The following is a 27,517-nucleotide window of genomic DNA, read 5'->3' as shown; positions in this document are numbered from 1 at the left end:
GATTGGTTGCCATAGGCAATTTCTCCCCAGGATCATTTCTCCACACTTTCACTGCTTCATGAATAGACCCCATAGGCTTACCACACTACTGGGTCACTTGAAATTACACAGGTTCTGTGGCTGGCTGACTTCAAGCCTGGTTTTAAGCAGCTAGAGAACATGTGTCCTAGTGTGAACGGATAGGGGGATATTCAATTACCCGCAGCAACTGCGGGTGTAAAAGTATCGCTGAGAGGGCTATCTAATTAGCCCTGCTAAACCGGCGTGTGCATCCGGCAGGCAAAGCAAAATCCCCAATAACAGCCCCGTTTTCACCCCAAAACGGGGCTGTTTCTACTGAAAACACACAGGTTTCGCTAAACCTGTGTGTTTTCAGGTGAAAAAGGTTTCTTCCAGGTGAAAAAACATTGAAATATCACCCGAAGCTTCATCGTGGGAACTGAATATCCCCCATAGTATGGTAGGCCGAAGCGGGAACCAGTCAGGTCTTGGTCTTAGGCTGCGGGAGGAGGGTTAGGTTTAGGCACGCCCCTGTGGGGGGTTAGGCTGCAGGTTGGTGGGGGCAATAGGGGAGGGTTAGGATAAGTGAGGGATAACATGGTTCCCGGGTCCTGTCCGGATTATAAACAGCGGGATGCCGCAGTCGGAATTCTGACCACGGGCATTTCAGTCCTGACCCTCCTACGCGTATACATGTAAGAATACACTACACTTGCTACATAAAATATTCATGCTTACAATTACAGAATTATAACTATTAATGCATTTATTACCCAATATTTATATAGTGCACATATTCTGCAGCGCTATACAGTGCATTTCCTAATCCATTAAAACGCAAAATATAAAAAAATTCTAAATGCAAATAATATATAAGACAATTATAGTACAGTATTGCATCTCCTAAATTATGGCTGAAGACCAGACAAACAGCCGGCCTGCTAAAACGCCTTATCCTGTTTATATTCTATAATTTGTGTAACACGTTACAGGATTAAATAAAATAAAAAATGAAATGGACTGAAAAAGTTTTGTATTTTTATTTTTAACAAAGACAAGTAGATAGAAAACCCAAAGTTAGTGATATAGTTGTTGTCCCGACTGCTGCCAGCTGTGTCTGCAGTGTAATCAGTGTCTGACAGGAACACTCTCCCTATTGCATCAGCTGGAGTCTGGCGACAGAAAAGAGGAGGATGCTATTGCATATTCCCAACCACCCTAGTGGAAACTACTTCTGGTTCAAAGCATTCTGCAATCCCTGCACGCTGGCGGAGGCAGAGGCAGAGGCCCGGGTTGTGAATGAATGAACACAGAGCGGCCGGCAGACCCGTATGTTCCCCGTGGCAGGGAAAGGGTGCCCGGAAACGCCCCAGCTGTTGCTTTGCCGGCTGTAGGCCAATCACGTGCTAGCGCTCGCAGGAGGACAGGGCGAAGACGAGGCGTGGAACGCAGCGTGCGCCGGAAGTGGCTGTGAGCAGCATTCTGGGACTGACTGTCGTGTGCCGGATACTTCCTCTTCACCAAAATGGCGGGCGACGAGTCGGGAGTCACTCTCGGGCAGCCGCATCTCTCCAGGCAGGATCTCACTACCCTGGTGAGTGTCCGTCACTGTATGCGGCCCGGCTGGCTGAGCTGGGGGAGGGCGGTGTGAAAGGGGGTGGAGGGGACCTGTAGCGGTGCCGGGGCTTCCCTTCTGCCTCGTGTGCCGGCCAGAGCGCAGGCCCAGTCAGTGCGGGGGGCCCCCGGGTCAGCGCTGGGTCACATCTACTGGCACTGCTTCTCCAGGCCGCTGTGTCTCCCCTGGTCCTGGCTGCTGTGCGGAGTCTGCGTCCGGGTTAGGCTTCTACTCCAGCAGTGTATGTGGTACAATGGTCAATATATGTGTATTAGTATCTGCGCTGAGAGGGCTGCAAGTAGCATGCTGTACACTCCAGGGCTATACTCTCTGCATTGTTTCATCATGCCCTGAGTCCTGTTGGAGAATAAAGTGTTATATAATATTATGATGTTCCTGGTAGCCACCTATCATTGGACGCTCCTGGTTTAGCAATAGGCAGTGGCTTGTCTGACCATGAGATCTGTAACCAGCACAAAGGATGCGTGTGAGCCCTCTGCTAGTCATTTGTGGAAGCAGCTGTGGGTTTATTTTTGCAGTGAGTGGGTAGATGTATTGTAGTATAATGCTTTCCTTCCCAAAGTCAAATTAAAAAGCATAAAGCAGAGGTTTGACCGCCGGGATCTCGAATACTGGCATGCTGACTACATGCCGACGGGATAGAACTACTTATTGTCCTTATAAGCTATTCCCATGTTATGCTAATATCATTTATATCTTCTCAGAACATTATCTGATAATTATCTGTATCATGTACAAGTACATTATACTTTGTACAAATACTGCTGGTATAAATTTATCCTCAGCTTTGCTTAAAAGACTAAAGGGGGGTACTCACGGAGCGATCGCTGCTTAAAATCTAAGTAATCTGACTAGATTGCTTAGATTTTAAGCAGGATCGCTCCGTGTGTAGCCCCCACAGCGACAGCGATACGCAGCCCCGTGCATCGCTATTGCTGGTGCTAGATTGGCCTGCCGTGCAGGCCAATCTAGCAGGTCACTCATTTCACCCGCTGGGTGAAATGAGCGTCTCCCCCCCCACGCTCAGCACACATCTCTCCCGCATCAGTCAGTGAGTACTGGCCTTAAGGTTTGGCAGGCTTATGGGTGTCTGGTGCTCTGCATGCATAGTGTTGGCCTCACATGCTGCCGCATCAGGCCAGATGGCAGATATCCTACTGAAATAAATAGGCTTCATAGCTGGCGTGCTTGTAAGTGCAGTGAGATGGTGATTGCTTTCTGTCTGAGGGGTACATTTACTAAGATTCGTATTTTCCAGAATCATGTCCAAGTTCAATCACGAATGCCATCGACAGTGTAAAATTGCAACTTTTTGAATTGATTACGATGGATTTACTAAGCTGTCGTATTCGGGTTTTTCTTTTCTTCCGATGTCGATGTCATTCGTGGTTTTTTACCTATTTTTACGGCAGTGATTAGCAAAACACTGCAGACTTTTTTTACAATCAATCTCGGCCGGATCTGTGTGATCCGTGCTGGGGTTTTTTTTTTTTTTTTTTTTTAAATTAAACACTGTAAAATCATTAAAAAAAATGCGTGGGGTCCCCCCTCCTAAGCATAACCAGCCTCGGGCTCTTTGAGCCGATCCTGGTTGCAAAAATATGGGGAAAAAATGACAGGGGTTCCCCCATATTTAAGCAACCAGCATCGGGCTCTGCGCCTGGTCCTGGTCCCAAAAATACGGGGGACAAAGAGTAGGGGTCCCCTGTATTTTTAAAACCAGCACCGGGCTCCACTAGCTGGACAGATAATGCCACAGCCGGGGGTCACTTTTATATAGTGCCCTGCGGCCGTGGCATCAAAAATCCAACTAGTCACCCCTGGCCGGGGTACCCTGGGGGAGTGGGGACCCCTTCAATCAAGGGGTCCCCCCCCCCCAGCCACCCAAGGGCCAGGGGTGAAGCCCGAGGCTGTCCCCCCCCATCCAATGGGCTGCGGATGGGGGGGCTGATGGCCTTTGATGTTAAAGAAAAGATATTGTTTTTAGTAGCAGTACTACAAGTCCCAGCAAGCCTCCCCCGCATGCTGGTACTTGGAGAACCACAAGTACCAGCATGCGGCGGAAAAACTGGCCCGCTGGTACCTGTAGTACTACTACTAAAAAAATACCCAAAAAAAGACAAGACACACACACCGTGAAAGTATAATTTTATTACATACATACACACATACATACATACTTACCTTAAGTTCCCACGCAGGTCGGTCCTCTTCTCCAGTAGAATCCAAGGGGTACCTGTTGAAGAAATTATACTCACGAGATCCAGGGGTCCAGGCTCCTCGGCAAATCCAGGGTTAATCCACGTACTTGAAAAAAAAAAAAAAACGGTGTCCCGACCACGAACTGAAAGGGGACCCATGTTTGCACATGGGTCACCTTTCCACGAATGCCAGAAACCCACTTTGACTTCTGTCTAAGTGGGTTTCTGCAGCCAATCAGGGAGCGCCACGTTGTAGCACTCTCCTGATCAGCTGTGTGCTCTTGTCCTCACTGACAGGCAGCACACAGCAGTGTTACAATGTAGCGCCTATGCGCTACATTGTAACCAATGATGGGAACTTTCTGCCCTGCGGTTGACCTAAAGTGACGTCACCGCTGAGCTGAAAGTTCCCATCATTGGTTACAATGTAGCGCATAGGCGCTACATTGTAACACTGCCGTGTGCTGCCTGTCAGTGAGGACAAGAGCACACAGCTGATCAGGAGAGTGCTACAACGTGGCGCTCCCTGATTGGCTGCAGAAACCCACTTAGACAGAAGTCAAAGTGGGTTTCTGGCATTCGTGGAAAGGTGACCCATGTGCAAACATGGGTCCCCTTTCAGTTCGTGGTCGGGACACCGTTTTTTTTTTTTTTTCAAGTACGTGGATTAACCCTGGATTTGCCGAGGAGCCTGGACCCCTGGATCTCGTGAGTATAATTTCTTCAACAGGTACCCCTTGGATTCTACTGGAGAAGAGGACCGACCTGCGTGGGAACTTAAGGTAAGTATGTATGTATGTATGTGTGTATGTATGTAATAAAATTATACTTTCACGGTGTGTGTGTCTTGTCTTTTTTTGGGTATTTTTTTAGTAGTAGTACTACAGGTACCAGCGGGCCAGTTTTTCCGCCGCATGCTGGTACTTGTGGTTCTCCAAGTACCAGCATGCGGGGGAGGCTTGCTGGGACTTGTAGTACTGCTACTAAAAACAATATCTTTTCTTTAACATCAAAGGCTATCAGCCCCCCCATCCGCAGCCCATTGGATGGGGGGGACAGCCTCGGGCTTCACCCCTGGCCCTTGGGTGGCTGGGGGGGGGGGGACCCCTTGATTGAAGGGGTCCCCACTCCCCCAGGGTACCCCGGCCAGGGGTGACTAGTTGGATTTTTGATGCCACGGCCGCAGGGCACTATATAAAAGTGACCCCCGGCTGTGGCATTATCTGTCCAGCTAGTGGAGCCCGGTGCTGGTTTTAAAAATACGGGGGACCCCTACTCTTTTTGTCCCCCGTATTTTTGGGACCAGGCGCAGAGCCCGATGCTGGTTGCTTAAATATGGGGGAACCCCTGTCATTTTTTTCCCCATATTTTTGCAACCAGGATCGGCTCAAAGAGCCCGAGGCTGGTTATGCTTAGGAGGGGGGACCCCACGCAATTTTTTTTGACAAAATAAGCACTTTCCCACCCCTTCCCATTGATATACATGCACGGATCTCATGGATCCCTGCATGCCTATCTAATCACGGGGAAAAAAAAAAGGTCTGTTTTTTTTTAGCACTTTTTTACGAGTTGTAATTTTTCACGGCAGTGTTTGTTCTTTTTTTGCTTTGCACTTCTTAGTAAATGACCGAGATTCATACTTAAACAGCCGCGTTTTGACCGATGGTGTATTCATTCGTAATTTTTTACCTGAACTTGCAAAAAATTCCGAATGCCCTCATCACTGCCGTGATTAGTGCTTAGTAAATTACCGAGATGACACTTTGATGAAAAAACGGCATCTCGGTCAAAATCGGGAGCTTAGTAAATTTCCCCCTGAGTATGTAATTGTCCAACTACAGTAAGAGGTCCTAAAGACCCACGAGGTAACAGATCAGCTCAGCCTAACGACTCAGGAACAAGGAGGCTGAAAATCTAATCTCTTATTTGAATGCTTTGGGCCAGATTCAGTTAGGCGCCGTAGTCAGCGTAACTGAAACATAGAAACATAGAATTTGTCGGCAGATAAGAACCACTTGGCCCATCTAGTCTGCCCCTTATTTTTTTTATTTTTTTTATATTATTTTTTATCACTAACCTTATTTGATCCTTATTTCTTTGTAAGGATGTCCTTATGTCTATCCCATGCATGTTTAAATTGCTCTACTGTCTTAGCCTCCACCACCTCTGATGGGAGGCTATTCCACTTGTCCACTACCCTTTCTGTGAAATAATTTTTCCGCAAATTTCCCCTGAACCTCCCCCCCTCCAGTCTCAGTGCATGTCCTCGTGTCCTATTGCTTCTCTTCATTTGGAGAATGTTTCCCTCCTGGACTTTGTTAAAACCCTTCATATATTTGAAAGTTTCTATCATGTCCCCCCTTTCCCTTCTCTGCTCCAAACTATACATATTGAGATTTCTTAGTCTTTCTGGGTATGTTTTGTGATGTAGGCCATGCACCATTTTAGTTGCCCTCCTTTGTGCAGTTTCTAATGTATTAATATCCTTTTGAAGATATGGCCTCCAGAATTGAACACAGTGATGAGGCCGTACCAATGACCTATACAGTGGCATTATTACTTCTTTCTTTCTGCTGCTGATTCCTCTCCCAATGCAGCCAAGCATCTGACTAGCCTTCCTCATTGCCTTGTTACATCGCTTACCTGCTTTTAAGTCATCTGAAATAGTGACTCCTAGATCCCTTTCCTCCTCAGTAGTTTCCAGTATAGTGCCATTAATACTGTATTTAGCTTTAGGATTTTTGAGACCCAAGTGCATGATTTTGCATTTTTTGGCATTAAACTGTAATTGCCAGACTCTTGACCATTCCTCTAGTCTACCTAGATCCTCAATCATTTGTTTTACCCCACCTGGTGTGTCTACCCTGTTGCATACCTTTGGCTCTGGCAGCTACGTGTGTTGGTTACCACCAGCTGGTTTATGCGTGCAGCCTATGGAGATACAAGCAGAAATCTGCTATTGTTAGGTTAAATCTGCCTCTTTATGCCTGTAGATAAATTGGATGGATATCCTGTGACTTGACATAATCACTGGTGTGATCAGCCCATGTGTCAGCAAATTAAATATAGAAACATAGAATGACAGATAAGAACCATTTTGCCCATCTAGTCTCTCCTTTTAAAGTGTGGTTTTGGATTAAGAGTAAGGTTTGGGGTGTTAGGGTAGTAGGATGGTGTAATGGTTAGCATTACTGTCTCATGGCACTGAGGTCATGGGTTTGATTCTCAACAAGGCCCTAACGGTGTGGAGTTTGTATATTCTCCCCGTACTTGCGTGGGTATTCTCCGGGTACTCCGGTTTTCTCCCACAATCCAAAAAATAAGCTAGTATGTTAATTGGCTGCTGACAAAAAAATTAACCCTAGCGTGAATGTTTGTACCGGTGCATGTGGCAGGGAGTATAGATTGTTAACTCCACTGGGGCAGGGACTGATGTGAATGGCCACACATTCTCTGCAAAGCGCTGCAGAATATGTGTGCGCTATATAAATATCTGGTAATAATAATGATAGGATTAGTTGTGATGGTATTAGTGTGAGGGCATTAGTATTGGAGTTTGGCAGCTTCTTCACACTTGTGTGGGACTTGAAATGTTTCTTTGTTGACATTGTTCCTTTTAGAGGGCAGAATCAGGGATACACAAATCCCAGGCGTTGTTATTGCCCTATTGGTCCTATCCCTTCTCACCTTCTCCAGTACCACACTCCCTGTTGCCTGCTCCTACATCACCCACCTGGTTAACCAATCCTTTTCCTCTTGTATCTTCCTCTCGTTTTCCCCTGACTTACTAAACCCTTTCTTACTCTGAAAATTACACCCCATCTTTACTCTAAACTATACCTTCAATCTCATCATGTGTGAGCTGTCTACAATCACCTTGACTCCTTCCTCTCCGCATTCCACCAGCACTGCCTTCATTGGATAGTGGTCCTCATTTCCAAATTTTATGGTAATGTTGTCTTTCTTATTCCCCTTGACCTCATGGTGGTGGTTGACGCAGTTCACAAAATCCTACACTGGCCTCTGCCACACAGAGCTCTCTTGGTTCATCTCTTATGTCTCCAACTGTTTCTTCTGTATTCACACTTCTACCTCCCCGGCTTTTTGCCTTTTTTCTCTACATCTTTCTTCTGTGGGCTTATCAGCTTGTTCATCTTCCAGTAATACCTGTATGCCAATGGCTCCCTTCTCCCATGTCACTTATACCTCTTTCAGACCGACTGAGGCGGGTCGCACACGGGAGCTCCCAGCGCGCGACCCGTCTTGGGCTCACTCGACCCGGTATTTCGACCCTTGAACCTTTCAGACCACACTTGAACACAGGTTATGAGTGTTCATGTGCCAATAACCCGTGTTCAGGCTGTGGCAGTCTGAAAGGGTTAGTGCTGTCTTTTGGTTATCTTCTGTTGTATAATTCAACACTTTCTTAAACTTGCATTCAGCTTCCTCTGCCCTTAAATATGCTCTTAAATCTCATTTCATTCAAGCCTAACGAACAACCTCCTCTTCACTTTCCAGCCTCTGCATTTTCCATATCTACTCCCCTCACTCTCTCTGTGTCCTCCCACTTTCCATCTAGAGCAGAGGTTCTTAAACGTGGTCCTCAAGGCACTCCAACGGTTCGGGTTAATTTTTTTTTCATGACTGTTTAAAACAATTGAATTGCAAATCCCATGTTAAAGATAGGCAAACTTTAGACGCCCCAAGGCATGATAGTTGAATTGTGATTGTTCATTTGGGCGTCTAAAAATGTTTAGACAGGAAAAAACAGACGCCCAACTGACTTTTCAAACAATTGAATTCCCCCCAATGTGTATAACCAAGATGTAACTGCTGAACACGTTTGGATGTTCTTTCTACAATGGAAGTCAAATATTGTTCCCAACACTGCTGCAGAAGTTCCCACAAATGTTTTGCACTTGTAGGTGGCTTTGCCTTTACCTTTCTCTCCAGTTCATCACAAACCAGCTCTCTGGGATTTAAAGTCTGTATGTGTATTCCATAATTTGAAGCCTATCGTCTGGTTCTGACATAGGCTGGAGGTTTGTTTCAGGGTATTATCTTGCTGTAGGGCACCCTTAACCAACTAGGTTTAGACCACATGGTATTGTACAGTGCTGCAAAATGCAGTGGTTGCGCTTTAAGTTCAGGTTGCCAGTCACTGTGCAAGTTTTAGACTCTGAATCCAGCAAAACTGCCCCGGATCATCATGTTTCTGCCTCTGTTTGACAGCTGATGTCACAGGGGTTTATTTACACTTCCCAGCTTGTTTATGCCCAAAATTGAAACCATGGGGTTTTTTATTATGAAAAGCATTGCCCTTTTAAACATAAACACATCGGTAAAGGTGGGTACACACTGGTAGATATATCTGCTGATCAATTGATCGGCAGATATATCTGTGGACGGATCGGGCAGTGTGTTGAGCATACACACTGCCCAATCCGTCGGGGACTGGCGTCATGAACTGGGCGGGCGTGTAATCATGGCTACTTTGCCAGTTTTTGTGCGCACCTTTATTGGAGCCTCCAGAAATCGGAGATGTAGGAAATGCTGTCATGTCATTCCAGAATGCATTAAATAGTACCTCACACCTAATTAAATGAACCCTTAGGGCCTGATTCTGAGGTGTGGAAGTAAAGCAAAAAAGCAAGTAACTCTGCACCTGGACAAACCAAGTTGCACTGCAAAGGGTGCAAATACACACGGCCCTTAATGTATAGGTCAATTTCTGTTGGTCCTGCTGGTTTCGTATCTAGTTGGTTCCTTCAGTGTACAGACTGAGGTAGATGTACTTTAGCGGCACTGGTAGCTCTTCCTGCTGCGCCACTGTGTCGAGATGTAAGAATATCTCATTTTCCAGAGTGTGGAAGTAAAATCTTCCCCCTCTATGCCCGCTAGAGCACTTGGCACATCAGCCCATTGCTGATGTGCTGTGTCTCTTCCGCGTCCGCCTCCTCTGAGCAGGCGTGAGATCCCACTGCTATCGCAAGATCTCCAGTTTGCCGCACAAAGCCGTTAGTCAGTGGGACAACGACACCTGCAGCTGTCGAAATTGATAGCGGCAAAGTGTCAGAACGGTCACTGACCATTCATACATTGCCCCGCACATTGGTGATTGCAGATTGGTGATTGCCCTGCACATTGGTGATCTTGTAGATAGCAGTGCCGATATAGACAGGGGAACATAGCGCACTTATCATGTAACAGGCATTCCTGCAGCCATAACAATAGTTATTACATGTATGTTGTATGATGTATAGTGTTGCTGCCAAGTACCCGCTCGCTATTAATTTGATTTAGAACACACATTCACCTCTTGATAAGGCTATAAATTTGATATGTATATTTTCACAGTAGTCTGTTTTGTTTTTTAAGTGAGTGTGTGTTTGCATTACAAATGATCAGTATTATTATCCTTTATTTATATTGCGCCACAAGGGCTCCACAGCAGCTAACAAGGTACATAAATGACTTTGCAGGACAAGTACATGGTTTATAAACATTGCTGCAACAGAGTTCGTAGCACTCAAATAAGCAGAAGGGTTGCAGAAACCGAGGGTTAGGTGTTGTTGTACGGAGTATAAAGTAGATGGTAGTATTAGTAAGAGGATTGGGTCCTGCTCATGAGAGCTTACATTCTAAAGGGGAGGAGCAAACAGATCGGGTAGACGGTGAGCGTGGGACAGAGGGTTAGGATGAGAGATGGCTGGGTTTGATTAAGAAGAGCGTCTTGAAGTTTTGTGGAAAGTCTGATAGGGAGAGAAATCCAGAGGTAAGGAGCAGCACAGGCAAAATCTTGGAATGGGAGAAAGTAATCAGCAGAAGAGGCAGCTTAAATTTGTGGCACAATATTGATCGCATATTTTATCATATCCGCTCATTGGGGTGAATCATTCTAATCACAGGGATGTAGCTCCTGCATTAAGTGCCCGAAACTATACAGATGTCTGCATGGTAAATTCTTGCTAACTAGTGCCTCAGGGCTAGTTACTGTGTTACTGCATGTGGTACCAGCACCGCGTCCAGCGCTTATCCCAGAACATGTCATTTACCATGACCAAGCCCTGGTCAGTAGTCGCGGTACGGTGCATCTCCCGGGTTCAGTGCCGGGGTGCAGTCCATTGAATAGTGATGAAATTAAATCCCCCTCCCATTGTTTTTCTCTGAAATACTTTGCCATCCCGTATAGCTTTCTAGCAACATTGGGGGTCATTCCGAGTTGTTCGCTCGGTAATTTTTTTCGCATCGCAGCAATTTTCCGCTTAGTGCGCATGCGCAATGTCCGCAGTGCGACTGCGCCAAGTAAATTTGCTATGCAGTTAGGAATTTTACTCACGGCTTTTTCTTCGTTCTGGTGATCGTAGTGTGATTGACAGGAAGTGGGTTTTACTGGGCGGAAACTGGCCGTTTTATGGGTGTGTGCGGAAAAACGCTACCGTTTCTGGGAAAAACGCGGGAGTGGCTGGAGAAACGGAGGAGTGTCTGGGCGAACGCTGGGTGTGTTTATGACGTCAACCCAGGAACGACAAGCACTGAACTGATCGCAGATGCCGAGTAAGGTTGAAGCTACTCAGAAACTGCTAAGAGGTGTGTAATCGCAATTTTGAGAATCTTTCGTTCGCAATTTTAAGATGCTAAGATTCACTCCCAGTAGGCGGCGGCTTAGCGTGTGTAAAGATGCTAAAAACAGCTTGCGAGCGAACAACTCGGAATGACCCCCCATTGGCCTGAAAAATAGTACTTCTGTGATCAGCCTGACACTAATCACTGGAGTTATGGGTCTGCTACATTACATGTGTAGTTACAGTATTTCTGACTGTGATAAGCTTTATTATTTGTAATTGGTCGGCTGATGGTGGTCTATACATTTAAATTGTTTTAACAGCCAGGAAAATATTTGAGTATAAAAATGTAATATAGCTGTCTCTTCTGATATTGGATTTAGATACACGCCTGTCACATGGAGAAAACGAATGTTTGATTATCACAGGGTATTTGTGTGGGAAGAGGAGCCAGTGTGAATGTGATGAATTGCACCGTGTGAGCTTTTTATGAAAATAAAAAATGTAAATATTGGGTTAGTTGTATATATGCCCTTGTCCTCCGAAGTCTGCAGGCCTTGGGGATTAGTTGTATATATGTCCTTGTCCTCACAAGTGTGCGGCCATTTGGGGTTAGTTATCTAGTCATATACAATATTCTAAATAAAAATTTTTATATTTACAGGATGTCTCCAAACTGACGCCCCTTTCCAGAGAGATCATCAGCAGACAAGCGACAATTAACATAGGTAATATTAGTAGGCACGGCACATATCGCTCTATGCTCACCCTGTTGATTCCTTAACGTTACTGTTCTTCAGCCTGGCTTGTAGGCTATACCTATGGGAAGACTGATACATACAACTGTCTAGAACCTGTAAAAATGAATGTGAAACTATATTTTTATGTGTACTGACTTCCTCTGTGACAGCTGTTTCATGTAAAAAAAGAAAAGCCATGGAGTGATTGTTTTTTGCAGCCCTAACCCAAACCCTTAATCTTACTGATATTGTCAGTATATTCATCAGTTGTGCAATATGAACATGCCTATTGTGGCTCTTACAAATAAACCAGCTACATTGGTTTCAATGGAAATAGAATGACGACATAAATGTGTCTTAGTATTCCCAAACTCTTCCATTGCTATCCAGGTTTTAAGGATATCCATGTTTGAGTCCAGATGGTTAAATCAAGTTGACTGAGGTACTAATCAAGTCACCTGTGATCAAGCATGGATATCCTTAAAACCTGGACTGCAGTTTGGCAAACTCTTGTGTAATATATTCTTTATAACCAAACTTTTCTCAAGGGATTCACCAAAGTAACCTGTTTCCCTGGTGGATATGTTACTTTAGATACTTGTGAGAAAGCCTTTTCCTTACCATCTTCTAATTGTGCTACAAGACGCACACAATCTGAACACACATTTTATGTATTCATGTCTGCAAGAGGAACTTATTAAAATTAGGAAAAAATGAAAAACTGTGGGAAAAATATTCTGAAAAGTAATTCTAGAATTGGAATATTCCACGCTTGTGATCTCATCTATTGTGATATGCAGGATGACTATCATGTTTATAGATAATGCTGCTCCCCAGATTGCTTGTTGTAGTACACCACATTCAGATTTATCTAGATAGCCACTATTGAGTGTCTGGGGTAAGATGGCAATAAATGTGAAGCAAGCTTGTCCCTACTTATAGAGAGATACCTTGTCTTAACAAAGCAGCCCCAGGCAGGTAACAGAGCTACACTTGGCTTATTCTCACAGGACATGGTTACATGCCATTAAGTTGCACTTGATATACTTAGTGCTGCATTATGTGACCATGGGAGAGATGCATCAAGCCTTGGAGACAGCTAAAGTACCAACCAGTCAGCTCCTGCCTGTCAGTTGTTTTTTTAGCAGAGCCGATAAAATGACACGAGCGGATTAGTTGGTACTTTCCGTCTCCATTTTATCTCCCTCCAAGGCTTGATACATCTCCCCTCAAATGAGTGATATTCATAAAGTGGCTTATGACATATGCAACAATTTTATTTTTTTTCCAGTGTCCCAGATCAGTGTGGCTCACTGAAAGGAAATTTCTGTGATCAGAGTCTAAATCTTTTTTCTGGAGAGAGATTCTCATAGCCTTTCTTTTGGTTGTCTGAGGATGCAGATATCTGATCCTTCATAGAAATACTAGAAGAAAATAAGATGAGTTAATAGCCAGTTTGTGTATATATCTCCCCTATTTATAGAATGTATGATGTCTTAGTCGCATTACTTGCTGTCTTGCCTTTGTGATGTGATTAAATGTACGGGTTTTGTCTTTTACAGGTACCATCGGTCATGTAGCCCATGGTAAATCCACCGTAGTAAAAGCCATTTCTGGTGTACACACTGTCCGATTTAAGAATGAACTGGAGAGAAATATCACCATCAAGCTTGGTTATGCCAATGCCAAGGTCAGTTCATGGTTCTCTTGTATGGCATTCATGTTTGCCACATATAGGAATAAAATACCATTGTCAGTATCAGAAAATTGCCATCCTATTTCTGTTTGGCCCTAAACAATCGGCATGCCAGAAAATTGCAGCTTAAAGGACCGCTCACCCCAAAATTGGCAATTTCATATATGAGCAGTAAGGGTAGAATAAGTGGCTCATTGTTAAGCTGACTTTCTGCTATTCATTTGTTTTGCTGATGGGTTTGAATGGCACGGGCACTTAATGTGCTTGTCGTGCGCAATAGCTTTTTAGGGTACCCAAAAGCAGGACTTTATGTGCATTTCTCTTCGCCATGTTAGGGGGTGAGAAAAGAAATAGGCGCCCATGGCACTCGCACCTGATCTGCAAAACGGTTGAATAACTCCATCAGGCGCCAATTACTAACAGGTGTCCAAAAACCTATTGAAATCCTCCCTAAATATGATGTCCTTTATCACCTGTGCTTCTGCTCTTGGAATGGAACAGTCCTGTATTATTGATGAGTTATAAGTTTGGAATGGATTAGCTTTTTTTTTTAGTATGATCTATCAGGATTGGAATTGAATTGTAGCTAGGATAGTTTTACTGACCACTTGTCATTGCAGATCTATAAACTCGACGACCCTAGCTGTTCCCGTCCCGAATGCTATCGGTCCTGTGGTAGCAGCACTCCTGATGAGTTTCCTGCAGACATGTCCAATGCCAAGGGCAATTTTAAGTTGGTCAGGTAAAGAGCTGATGTATGGTTTTATTTCCTATGACCGAAAATGCTTTCTAATTGTTATCCAGTATTAAGAGGCTGCAGTGTACATTAGGGGTTATTCAGAGATGAATAGAGATGGCTGCATACGCAGCAAGATCTGCATTCATTTCTGCACATGCCGGGGGCCGCCCAGCACACGTGAGGACGCGTCCGCAATCTCATTGTGGATGCATCCGAACCAATGTTGACCCCTGGCGCTGTCAAGGTGGTCAGTGGTTATTTTCATCGGAGCGACTGCGCGAAAACAGTCGATCCGCCCCCGTTTTCCCAGTACTGCCCTAACTCCACCAGTTGCAATGCCCGCCACTGTCAGTCACATTGCGGACATATCCATCGGGGATGCGGCCGCAGTGTGGAAATCCGTGCGCATGCGTAGTTTGCAGAAATTGGTAAACTGCGCTACGAGCCGCATATGCGGCAGGGTCTGAATGACCCCCATGGTGCTCCCTTTTGGAGAGATTAATGTGTTTTTTTACATATGAAAAAGCATGAAGGTACACTTTTGTGTGAGAGTTTACTATCTAAAGGAGACCATGGGAGAGACGAGCAGTGTGAAGTGTGGAGGCAGATGGTGCTCTAAGTACTTCTTAGTTGTATCTTGGCTAGAGCTAGGGTTTGCATAGGGGCAGCTGAGGTTATGCTGTTTAGTAGCTGAATAATCCTGGCAGAGGCTTTTAAGGAGTGCATGAAATTAGATTTTGATTGCATTTGTCGGATTGGCAGGATTTGGTCAGTGATTGGAATGTAAAGTCCGAGTTAAATGATATCTCCACAACACCGGTACAGGAAGTAGATGCAGGGTTTGTGGTTCTGGCTGACGTGGAAAATTCAGGGACATTAGAGGAGGCCTAAGAGATGGGTGAAACGTTGCCACCTATGCTTGGCTAAACTCACTTTAAGATTATTATTCTATTTATAAAGTGTCAACATATTATGCTGCTCTATACATCGAGGCTATTACAAGTAAATGACATAATGCTATTAAATGGTAGGTAATGATGATCTGTGTAACTGAGTGTACAATCTAAGATGTGCGAATAATCTGTACGTGAGTTAGTGGGGTACCATCTGTAACTGATGTGAGGAGAGCGATTGGCTGGTTACTGTAGGGCAGAAGGCTTTTCATTTATTGATGATAAACAACCATGGTCTGCGCAGTTACCGGCGGTGTGGTACAGTATGTTAGTAATGAGATAAGACAGGTCAGTAACCTTTTTAATTTATTGTTTCTTTAAAACATCGGGCTGACTTGCCATATTCATGCTGATGCTATCCTCTCACAGACTATTACGTTTCCCTTATAGTGTAGTTTAAAAATTATAGTGGGCAATTCAGAGCCTTGAGAGAGAAAGTTGAGGTGACAAACATCGTGAATGAGTATTTGCCAGTTTAGTAATATCCGATTCAGCGACTGCAAATTATCAAATACATTTTCTCTGACGTCCTAAGTGGATGCTGGGGACTCCGTAAGGACCATGGGGAATAGCGGCTCCGCAGGAGACAGGGCACAAAAGTAAAAGCTTTAGGATCAGGTGGTGTGCACTGGCTCCTCCCCCTATGACCCTCCTCCAAGCCTCAGTTAGGTTTTTGTGCCCGGCCGAGAAGGGTGCAATCTAGGTGGCTCTCCTAAAGAGCTGCTTAGAGTAAAAGTTTTGTTAGGTTTTTTATTTTCAGTGAGTCCTGCTGGCAACAGGCTCACTGCAACGAGGGACTTAGGGGAGAAGAAGTGAACTCACCTGCGTGCAGGATGGATTGGCTTCTTAGGCTACTGGACACTAGCTCCAGAGGGACGATCACAGGTACAGCCTGGATGGGTCACCGGAGCCGCGCCGCCGACCCCCTTGCAGATGCTGAAGAGAGAAGAGGTCCAGAAATCGGCGGCTGAAGACTTCCCAGTCTTCTTAAGGTAGCGCACAGCACGGCAGCTGTGCGCCATTGCTCTCAGCACACTTCACACCAACGGTCACTGAGGGTGCAGGGCGCTGGGGGGGGCGCCCTGGGCAGCAATGAAAGTACCTATGCTGGCTAAAAATACATCACATATAGCCTCTGGGGCTATATGGATGTATTTAACCCCTGCCAGGTTGTCAGAAAAACGGGAGAAGAAGCCCGCCGAAAAGGGGGCGGGGCCTATTCTCCTCAGCACACAGCGCCATTTTCCTACACAGCTCCGCTGCTAGGAAGGCTCCCAGGCTCTCTCCTGCACTGCACTACAGAAACAGGGTTAAAACAGAGAGGGGGGGCACTTATTTGACGATATTATTATATATTAAGATGCTATAAGGGAAAACACTTATATAAGGTTGTCCCTGTATAATTATAGCGTTTTGGTGTGTGCTGGCAAACTCTCCCTCTGTCTCCCCAAAGGGCTAGTGGGGTCCTGTCCTCTATCAGAGCATTCCCTGTGTGTGTGCTGTGTGTCGGTACGTGTGTGTCGACATGTATGAGGACGATGTTGGTGAGGAGGCGGAGCAATTGCCAGTAATGGTGATGTCACTCTCTAGGGCAGGCCTGGCCAACCTGTGGCTCTCCAGATGTTGTGAAACTACACATCCCAGCATGCCCTTCCACAGTTTTAGCCTTCCCTAATAGCAAAACTGTGGCAAAGCATGATGGGACTTGTAGTTTTACAACAGCTGGAGAGCCACAGGTTGGCCAGGCCTGCTCTAGGGAGTCGACACCGGAATGGATGGCTTATTTAGGGAATTACGTGATAATGTCAACACGCTGCAAGGTCGGTTGACGACATGAGACGGCCGGCAAACCAATTAGTACCTGTCCAGGCGTCTCAAACACCGTCAGGGGCTTTAAAACGCCCATTTACCTCAGTCGGTCGACACAGACACTGACTCCAGTGTCGACGGTGAAGAAACAAACATATTTTCCATTAGGGCCACACGTTACATGTTAAGGGCAATGAAGGAGGTGTTACATATGTCTGATACTACAAGTACCACAAAAAAGGGTATTATGTGGGGTGTGAAAAAACTACCTGTAGTTTTTCCTGAATCAGATAAATTAAATGAAGTGTGTGATGATGCGTGGGTTTCCCCCGATAGAAAATTATTGGCGTTATATCCTTTCCCGCCAGAAGTTAGGGCGCGTTGGGAAACACCCCTTAGGGTGGATAAGGCGCTCACACGCTTATCAAAACAAGTGGCGTTACCGTCTCCAGATACGGCCAGCTGATAGGAGGCTGGAAAATATCCTAAAAAGTATATACACACATACTGGTGTTATACTGCGACCAGCGATCGCCTCAGCCTGGATGTGCAGCGCTGGGGTGGCTTGGTCGGATTCCCTGACTGAAAATATTGATACCCTTGACAGGGACAGTATTTTATTGACTATAGAGCATTTAAGGGATGCATTTCTATATATGCGAGATGCACAGAGGGATATTTGCACTCTGGCATCAAGAGTAAGTGCGATGTCCATATCTGCCAGAAGATGTTTATGGACACGACAGTGGTCAGGTGATGCAGATTCCAAACGGCACATGGAAGTATTGCCGTATAAAGGGGAGGAGTTATTTGGGGTCGGTCCATCGGACCTGGTGGCCACGGCAACAGCTGGAAAATCCACCTTTTTTACCCCAAGTCACATCTCAGCAGAAAAAGACACCGTCTTTTCAGCCTCAGTCCTTTCGTCCCCATAAGGGCAAGCGGGCAAAAGGCCAGTCATATCTGCCCAGGGGTAGAGGAAAGGGAAGAAGACTGCAGCAGGCAGCCCCTTCCTAGGAACAGAAGCCCTCCACCGCTTCTGCCAAGTCCTCAGCATGACGCTGGGGCCGTACAAGCGGACTCAGGTGCGGTGGGGGGTCGTCTCAAGAGTTTCAGCGCGCAGTGGGCTCACTCGCAAGTGGACCCCTGGATCCTACAAGTAGTATCCCAGGGGTACAGATTGGAAATTCGAGACGTCTCCCCCTCGCAGGTTCCTGAAGTCTGCTTTACCAACGTCTCCCTCCGACAGGGAGGCAGTATTGGAAACAATTCACAAGCTGTATTCCCAGCAGGTGATAATCAAAGTACCCCTCCTACAACAAGGAAAGGGGTATTATTCCACACTATTTGTGGTACTGAAGCCAGACGGCTCGATGAGACCTATTCTAAATCTGAAATCTTTGAACACTTACATACAAAGGTTCAAATCAAGATGGAGTCACTCAGAGCCGTGATAGCGAACCAGGAAGAAGGGGACTATATGGTGTCCCTGGACATCAAGGATGCTTACCTCCATGTACCAATTTGCCCTTCTCACCAAGGGTACCTCAGGTTCGTGGTAGAGAACTGTCACTATCAGTTTCAGACGCTGCCGTTTGGATTGTCCACGGCACCCCGGGTCTTTACCAAGGTAATGGCCGAAATGATGATTCTTCTTCAAAGAAAAGGCGTCTTAATTATCCCTTACTTGGACGATCTCCTGATAAGGGCAAGGTCCAGAGAACAGTTGGAGGTCGGAGTAGCACTATCTCAAGTAGTTCTACGACAGCACGGGTGGATTCTAAATATTCCAAAATCGCAGCTGATTCCGACGACACGTCTGCTGTTCCTAGGGATGATTCTGGACACAGTCCAGAAAAAGGTGTTTCTACCGGAGGAGAAAGCCAGGGAGTTATCCGAGCTAGTCAGAAACCTCCTAAAACCAGGCCAAGTGTCAGTGCATCAATGCACAAGAGTCCTGGGAAAAATGGTGGCTTCTTACGAAGCGATTCCGTTCGGCAGATTTCACGCAAGAATTTTTCAGTGGGATCTGCTGGACGAATGGTCCGGATCGCATCTTCAGATGCATCAGCGGATAATCCTGTCTCCAAGGACAAGGGTGTCTCTTCTGTGGTGGCTGCAGAGTGCTCATCTACTAGAGGGCAGCACATTCTGCATTCAGGACTGGGTTCTGGTGACCACGGATGCCAGCCTGAGAGGCTGGGGAGCAGTCACACAGGGAAGAAATTTCCAAGGGGTGTGGTCAAGTCTGGAGACTTCTCTCCACATAAATATACTGGAGCTAAGGGCAATTTACAATGCTCTGAGCCTAGAAAGACCTCTGCTTCAAAGTCAACCGGTGCTGATCCAGTCGGACAACATCACGGCAGTCGCCCACGTAAACAGACAGGGCGGCACAAGAAGCAGGAGGGCAATGGCAGCAAGGATTCTTCGCTGGGCGAAAAATCATGTGATAACACTGTCAGCGGTGTTCATTCCGGGAGTGGACAACTGGGAAGCAGACTTCCTCAGCAGGAACGACCTCCACCCGGGAGAGTGGGGACTTCATCTGGAAGTCTTCCACATGATTGTGAACCGTTGGGAAAGACCAAAGGTGGACATGATGGCGTCCCGTATGAACAAAAAAATGGACAGGTATTGCGCCAGGTCTAGAGACCCTCAGGCAATAGCTGGGACGCTCTGGTAACACCGTGGGTGTACCAGTCGGTGTATGTGTTCCCTCCTCTGCCTCTCATACCCAAGGTACTGAGAATTATAAAACGGAGAGGAGTAAGAACTATACTCGTGGCTCCGGATTGGCAAAGAAGGACTTGGTACCCGGAACTTCAAGAGATACTAAGAAGGGACTTGCTTCAGCAAGGATCATGTCTGTTCCAAGACTTACCGCGGCTGCGTTTGACGGCATGGCGGTTGAACGCCGGATCCTAAGGGAAAAAGGCATTCCGGAAGAGGTCATCCCTACCCTGGTCAGAGCCAGGAAGGAGGTGACCGCACAACATTATCACCGCATTTGGCGAAAATATGTTGCATGGTGTGAGGCCAGGAAGGCCCCCACGGAGGAATTTCAACTCTGTCGATTCCTGCATTTCCTACAAACAGGAGTGTCTATGGGCCTCAAATTGGGGTCCATTAAGGTTCAAATTTCGGCCCTGTCGATTTTCTTCCAGAAAGAATTGGCTTCAGTTCCTGAAGTCCAGAAGTTTGTCAAGGGAGTACTGCATATACAAACCCCTTTTGTGCCTCCAGTGGCACTGTGGGATCTCAACGTAGTTCTGGGATTCCTCAAATCACATTGGTTTAAACCGTTCAAATCTGTGGATTTGAAATATCTCACATGGAAAGTGACCATGCTGTTGGCCCTGGCCTCGGCCAGGCGAGTGTCAGAATTGGCGGCTTTGTCTCACAAAAGCCCATATCTGATTGTCCATTCGGACAGGGCAGAGCTGCGGACTCGTCCCCAGTTTCTCCCTAAGGTGGTGTCAGCGTTTCACCTGAACCAGCTTATTGTGGTACCTGCGGCTACTAGGGACTTGGAGGACTCCAAGTTGCTAGATGTTGTCAGGGCCCTGAAAATATAGATTTCCAGGACGGCTGGAGTCAGGAAAACTGACTTGCTGTTATCCTGTATGCACCCAACAAACTGGGTGCTCTTGCTTCTAAGCAGACGATTGCTAGTTGGATGTGTAGTACAATTCAGCTTGCACATTCTGTGGCAGGCCTGCCACAGCCAAAATATGTAAATGCCCATTCCACAAGGAAGGTGGGCTCATCTTGGGCGGCTGCCCGAGGGGTCTCGGCTTTACAACTTTGCCGAGCTGCTACTTGGTCAGGGGCAAACACGTTTGAAAAATTCTACAAATTTGATACCCTGGCTGAGGAGGACCTGGAATTCTCTCATTCGGTGCTGCAGAGTCATCCGCACTCTCCCGCCCGTTTGGGAGCTTTGGTATAATCCCCATGGTCCTTACGGAGTCCCCAGCATCCACTTAGGACGTCAGAGAAAATAAGAATTTACTTACCGATAATTCTATTTCTCGTAGTCCGTAGTGGATGCTGGGCGCCCATCCCAAGTGCGGATTGTCTGCAATACTTGTACATAGTTATTGTTACAAAAATCGGGTTATTATTGTTGTGAGCCATCTTTTCAGAGGCTCCGCTGTTATCATGCTGTTAACTGGGTTCAGATCACAGGTTGTACAGTGTGATTGGTGTGGCTGGTATGAGTCTTACCCGGGATTCAAAATCCTTCCTTATTGTGTACGCTCGTCCGGGCACAGTATCCTAACTGAGGCTTGGAGGAGGGTCATAGGGGGAGGAGCCAGCGCACACCACCTGATCCTAAAGCTTTTACTTTTGTGCCCTGTCTCCTGCGGAGCCGCTATTCCCCATGGTCCTTACGGAGTCCCCAGCATCCACTACGGACTACGAGAAATAGAATTATCGGTAAGTAAATTCTTATTATTTACACAATTGTTAATGGATTCTGCAAGCTGTGTAGTAAATGTATTTCGGTACCGAGCAGTACGTCATTTTCCGTTCCTGTACCTCACAAGTTCCTCTCCTTTGGTTTGGCAGGCACGTGTCCTTTGTGGATTGCCCAGGACACGATATTTTGATGGCCACTATGCTGAACGGTGCAGCGGTTATGGATGCCGCCTTGCTGTTAATAGGTGAGCTTGTGACTTCTGCTGTAGAAGCTGCATCATCGTGATCATAGCTTTTAACATTTGGTCAAGGGGAAGTCTGATGGGGCAGTTGGAGTAACATCCCTCACTGAACTGCGCAACCCTATTGGGGAGTGGCGGGAGGGTTGCAAGGTAAAATTAGCAATGTTTCTGTCACTGCAAGCGTCTCAGCAGCACATCGCAAGCATTGCGTCAAATTGAATTACCCCTTGAAAGTGGTCATGAAATTTAAGTGCTAGATAAATGCATCATGAATGGGCCGTATGCTGTACATTATAACAATGACACTCCTATGTCTAGCTTCCCCACTTCCACTGTGCTAGTTAATGTAAAACAGTTATGAAAAGCAATTAACATTTCATGTATAACATACTGTACATCTGTTAGGTACAATGTAATTCTGATAATCTCTCATGTTGTCCTCTACTACTGTGTAATCTATCTAGAACAGAACGTATAATGGATTGCTTGCTGATCATTTTGTTTTTGTTTTTTTTCACCACTGCTAACTTTTTGGATTTCCAGCTGGCAATGAATCCTGTCCGCAGCCCCAGACCTCGGAGCATTTGGCTGCTATAGAAATCATGAAACTAAAACACATCCTCATTTTACAAAATAAGATTGATTTGGTTAAGGAAAGTCAGGCCAAGGAACAATACGAGCAGATCCTTGCGTTTGTACAAGGTGAGATTTTTGTTGTTTGTTCATTAAGAGCAATGTATTCTGGGAAAAATTCACTTATGCCGGGTATACACTAAGACGACTGATTAGCTGTCCAGCTGATCTGCCGACCTATCTTACCATTGGTAAGTGTGTATGCACTTACTAATCAACGGCCTGATAGTCAGGCCTGACGTCACAACTAGGCAGCCACATGTGCCCGCCAATTTGGGATGTCAGTCACCGGTGTCCTCCGTAGCAAGTCTATGGGCTTTTGGCTGACAGTGTACGCACAGTGTGGTGCACCTATATATCAGCCGTTGGCTGCGCTGCACAGCTGACACGATATTTCTGTGAACGACATTGTTTACAGACCTATCTCTGCTACACAACCGCTGACGCGCCCACAATATATCTGCAGTTATATTAATGGCCGACATATCGGGCAGTGTTTACCCAGCTTTAGATTTGTCTGGTTGGCTCGTGTGTTCCCATACTACCATAATGCACAGGCCAGTTATTTGTGTTCAAGATGGTTAATCCGTAAGCTAAAATCACTGATTATCTGACATACTGGGGTAAATGTACTAAGATGGGAGTTCTGTTTAAGATGGGATGTTGCCTATAGCAGCCAATCAGATTTCGGGTATTATCTTCTAGAAGGTGCTAGATAAATGAGAAGTAGAATCCGATTGGTTGCTATGGACAACATCCCATCATAAATTTACCCCACTGTTTCTGTTCTTCAGCATTCCAGTAGCTTAAAGGATGTGAGTAACTCTAGCCAGTGTAGGTTACGAATGCACCAGAATCCAATACATATGATCTAGCGATTTTCATCTATTAAATATATTATTTAAGTCTGGTATTGTGTTTTATGATGTATTTTCTTAGGATCTTACGCTTAGATGCTGTGTGTTAGTATACAGAAGTTTTGCTTAACCTCAGGGTTTAATAATCCCCAAATACAATATAGCTGATAAGCGTGTGAGCAGGGCCTTCCTTCCTCTGACTGTTATTACCCAGTTCTGTTCCATCATTGTCTTCAATTGGAAAGCACAACAGAATTTGCTGCGCTATATAAGAAACTGTTAATATATAAATAATAAATGGATTATCACTTAAGTAGTTGTTTTTTTATTTTTTTTAATAAAACCTAAGAATTCCACTGCTTTTATCTTTTACCTATTTGATACACAACACGGTCTTAGTGACCATAATGCCATTTGCACATACTAAACAGAACTATTATTGGTTTCAGCGCTTGTCACTACTACAAATCTGCGTGTATGTAGAGTGAAATGATGAGGAATTATCTAATATTTTGGTCAGGCCATCGCGGGCAGAAATGATGAAGCCGTGACATTGGCGTGCAAGCTTAAACCTTTATTCATAGTATATAGTTTAACATATATGTCACGACTTGGTATACAAAATCTTGCGATTAGTGCACAGTTATAATCCAGTATTCACAGTATTGATTTCAAAATTAGTAACCAGAATGAAATGGCTATGAAAGTATTTCCTTGGAAATAGTTTAGAAATAAAATAAAACGCACAAGCAAGAATAAAAATAAGAATCTTCAATAGAAACGCGTTTTGCAGAACAGTGTCTGCTTCCTCATGCAGTTTTCATTCCTTATTTTCTGTAGGACAACAGTGAGGACTGTAGTTCGGGTCTGGACACTTTATGGGTCTCCAGGTGTTATGAAATTAAAAGTCAGCTACAGGTTGTCCAGGCCTGATTTATTGTAGTAACTGAACATACGGAGTTGGATTTATTGAGTTTAAAACGTTTGTATATGTTGCTTTAATAGGTACAGTTGCTGAGGGGGCTCCGATCATTCCGATCTCTGCTCAGCTGAAGTATAACATTGAGGTAGTTTGTGAGTATATTGTAAACAAAATCCCAGTGCCTCTGCGAGACTTCTCTTCTGAGCCAAGGCTTATTGGTAAGTTCTGCTCCATCCTCATGTCTTGATAACAATAATTAACTTTAAATGTCATTTTGATCATTAAACTAGATTACACTCTGTGGGGGTGATTCAATTGTTTATGCGCGCCCAATCGCCTGTCTAAAGCGACGGGAGATCGGAGGCGCTATTCAATTGCTTTGTTTATTGCAATGATCATACCGCGTAAAACAGCTAAACCCGCCCAATGTTCTGGGCACAACGCAAAAAGTGCAGTTTGGGTACCCAAACGGGTCACTTTTCACACATTTCTGTTCGCCTCCTCAGGAGGAAGCAAGCAGAAATGCTGGCAGCTGTTTGCGCCCGAACAGAGCAACAATTGCTCCATCGGCAGCCCGGCAATGACAGCCACTGGCGTAAACAATTTTAATTCCTCTCCCCCCATGTATCTGCCAACAGAAGATGAAAATGTGAATGCTGCAAGGTCTAGAAAGAGGGTGTTTAGTACACTGCATGTTTAAAATAATTTTAATGGGGAAGCTTCCATCCAAATAGATGAAGATATTGAGCTGTACTTTACAGAATGTGGCATTGTCTTGCTATTGGTCATGTACACTTATAATTCATGTGTAGTCTTTACTCTATGGGACAGATGCAGTTAGCTGTGAGCTACTGTCAGAAGGGCTTTCAGCCGCTTCGCAGTATATCAATCACCCCATTTTTTGACTGCTGGAAGCACAAGCCAAAATAAACTACCAGAATGGCCCTTATGTGTGCAGTGCGGCGTCCCACCTGTATTGCGCAGCTTTTTTTTTTTTTTTCTTTCCCATTCTTGGTAGGAGTATACATTTACTGATCTCTGCATCAGCATCTAATGCTTGCGGGATATGGGAGGTGCAGCGTCTGCTAAATGTTCTGTAAACCGTTTACGTATGTCTCCATAACTGACAGAAAACTTTTCCTTTTTATGTTCTTCCAGTTATCCGGTCTTTTGATGTCAACAAACCTGGATGTGAAGTTGATGATCTAAAAGGTGGTGTAGCTGGAGGCAGTATTCTAAAAGGTGTATTAAAGGTACGGACATTTACCAAATGACCGGAGTCTGTTTGAATGCTGAAACCCACAGACAGTACGTGCTGGGGGCTGTGACTGGAAGGGTGTAGCTATTACCTCTGTTTCTCTATCGTCCTAGTGGATGCTGGGGTTCCTGAAAGGACCATGGGGAATAGCGGCTCCGCAGGAGACAGGGCACAAAAAGTAAAGCTTTTCCAGATCAGGTGGTGTGCACTGGCTCCTCCCCCTATGACCCTCCTCCAGACTCCAGTTAGATTTTTGTGCCCGGCCGAGAAGGGTGCAATTCTAGGTGGCTCTCATAAAGAGCTGCTTAGAGAAAGTTTAGCTTAGGTTTTTTATTTTACAGTGATTCCTGCTGGCAACAGGATCACTGCAACGAGGGACAGAGGGGAGAAGAAGTGAACTCACCTGCGTGCAGGATGGATTGGCTTCTTGGCTACTGGACATCAGCTCCAGAGGGACGATCACAGGTACAGCCTGGATGGTCACCGGAGCCGCGCCGCCGGCCCCCTTGCAGATGCTGAAGTAAGAAGAGGTCCAGAATCGGCGGCTGAAGACTCCTGCAGTCTTCTAAAGGTAGCGCACAGCACTGCAGCTGTGCGCCATTTTCCTCTCAGCACACTTCACACGCAGTCACTGAGGGTGCAGGGCGCTGGGGGGGGGGCGCCCTGGGAGGCAAATGTAAACCTATATAAAGGCTAAAAATACCTCACATATAGCCCCCAGAGGCTATATGGAGATATTTAACCCCTGCCTGTATTCACAAAATAGCGGGAGACGAGCCCGCCGAAAAAGGGGCGGGGCCTGTCTCCTCCGCACACGGCGCCATTTCCTCTCACAGCTCCGCTGGTCAGGACGGCTCCCAGGTCTCTCCCCTGCACTGCACTACAGAAACAGGGTAAAACAGAGAGGGGGGGCAAATTAAATGGCAATATCTTGATATATATAAAGCAGCTATAAGGGAGCACTTATTATAAGGCTATCCCTGTCATATATAGCGCTTTTTGGTGTGTGCTGGCAGACTCTCCCTCTGTCTCCCCAAAGGGCTAGTGGGTCCTGTCTTCGTTTAGAGCATTCCCTGTGTGTCTGCTGTGTGTCGGTACGTGTGTGTCGACATGTATGAGGACGATATTGGTGTGGAGGCGGAGCAATTGCCAAATATGGGGATGTCACCTCCTAGGGGGTCGACACCAGAATGGATGCCTTTATTTATGGAATTACGGGATAGTGTCAACACGCTAAAGCAGTCGTTTGACGACATGAGGCGGCCGGACAATCAATTAGTGCCTGTCCAGGCGCCTCAAACACCGTCAGGGGCTGTAAAACGCCCTTTGCCTCAGTCGGTCGACACAGACCCAGACACAGGCACTGATTCCAGTGGTGACGAATCAACCGTATTTTCCAGTAGGGCCACACGTTATATGATTTTGGCAATGAAGGAGGCGTTACATTTAGCTGATACTACAGGTACCACTAAACAGGGTATTATGTGGGGTGTGAAAAAACTACCTATAGTTTTTCCTGAATCAGAAGAATTAAATGACGTGTGTGATGAAGCGTGGGTTGCCCCTGATAAAAAGCTGATAATTTCAAAGAAATTATTGGCATTATACCCTTTCCCACCAGAGGTTAGGGAGCGCTGGGAAACACCTCCTAGGGTGGACAAGGCGCTAACACGCTTATCAAAACAAGTGGCGTTACCTTCTCCTGAGACGGCCGCACTTAAAGATCCATCAGATAGGAGGATGGAAAATATCCAAAAAAGTATATACACACATGCAGGTGTTATACTACGACCAGCTATAGCGACTGCCTGGATGTGCAGTGCTGGGGTAGTTTGGTCAGA

General features: G+C 45.7%; 1 protein-coding gene across 1 annotated transcript in view; it reads left to right on the top strand.

Annotated features, from left to right (window-relative positions):
* The first annotated feature begins 1,470 nt into the window (after positions 1–1,470).
* The window catches only part of EIF2S3 (eukaryotic translation initiation factor 2 subunit gamma), a 38,612-nt gene continuing 12,565 nt past the window's right edge, over positions 1,471–27,517 (top strand). The window contains exons 1-8 of the mRNA XM_063956226.1: positions 1,471–1,594; positions 12,067–12,130; positions 13,705–13,832; positions 14,459–14,580; positions 21,915–22,009; positions 22,550–22,708; positions 24,502–24,636; positions 25,577–25,671. Of these exons, the coding sequence (XP_063812296.1) occupies positions 1,526–1,594; positions 12,067–12,130; positions 13,705–13,832; positions 14,459–14,580; positions 21,915–22,009; positions 22,550–22,708; positions 24,502–24,636; positions 25,577–25,671 (867 nt within the window). The 5' untranslated portion in view covers positions 1,471–1,525. The remainder of the gene's footprint in view (positions 1,595–12,066; positions 12,131–13,704; positions 13,833–14,458; positions 14,581–21,914; positions 22,010–22,549; positions 22,709–24,501; positions 24,637–25,576; positions 25,672–27,517) is intronic.

This window comes from Pseudophryne corroboree, chromosome 2 (genome assembly GCF_028390025.1).
Source record: "Pseudophryne corroboree isolate aPseCor3 chromosome 2, aPseCor3.hap2, whole genome shotgun sequence".
NCBI classification, from domain to species: Eukaryota; Metazoa; Chordata; class Amphibia; order Anura; family Myobatrachidae; genus Pseudophryne; species Pseudophryne corroboree.
Note: the sequence above shows the minus strand (reverse complement) of the source record. Positions and strands in the feature narration are given on the sequence as shown.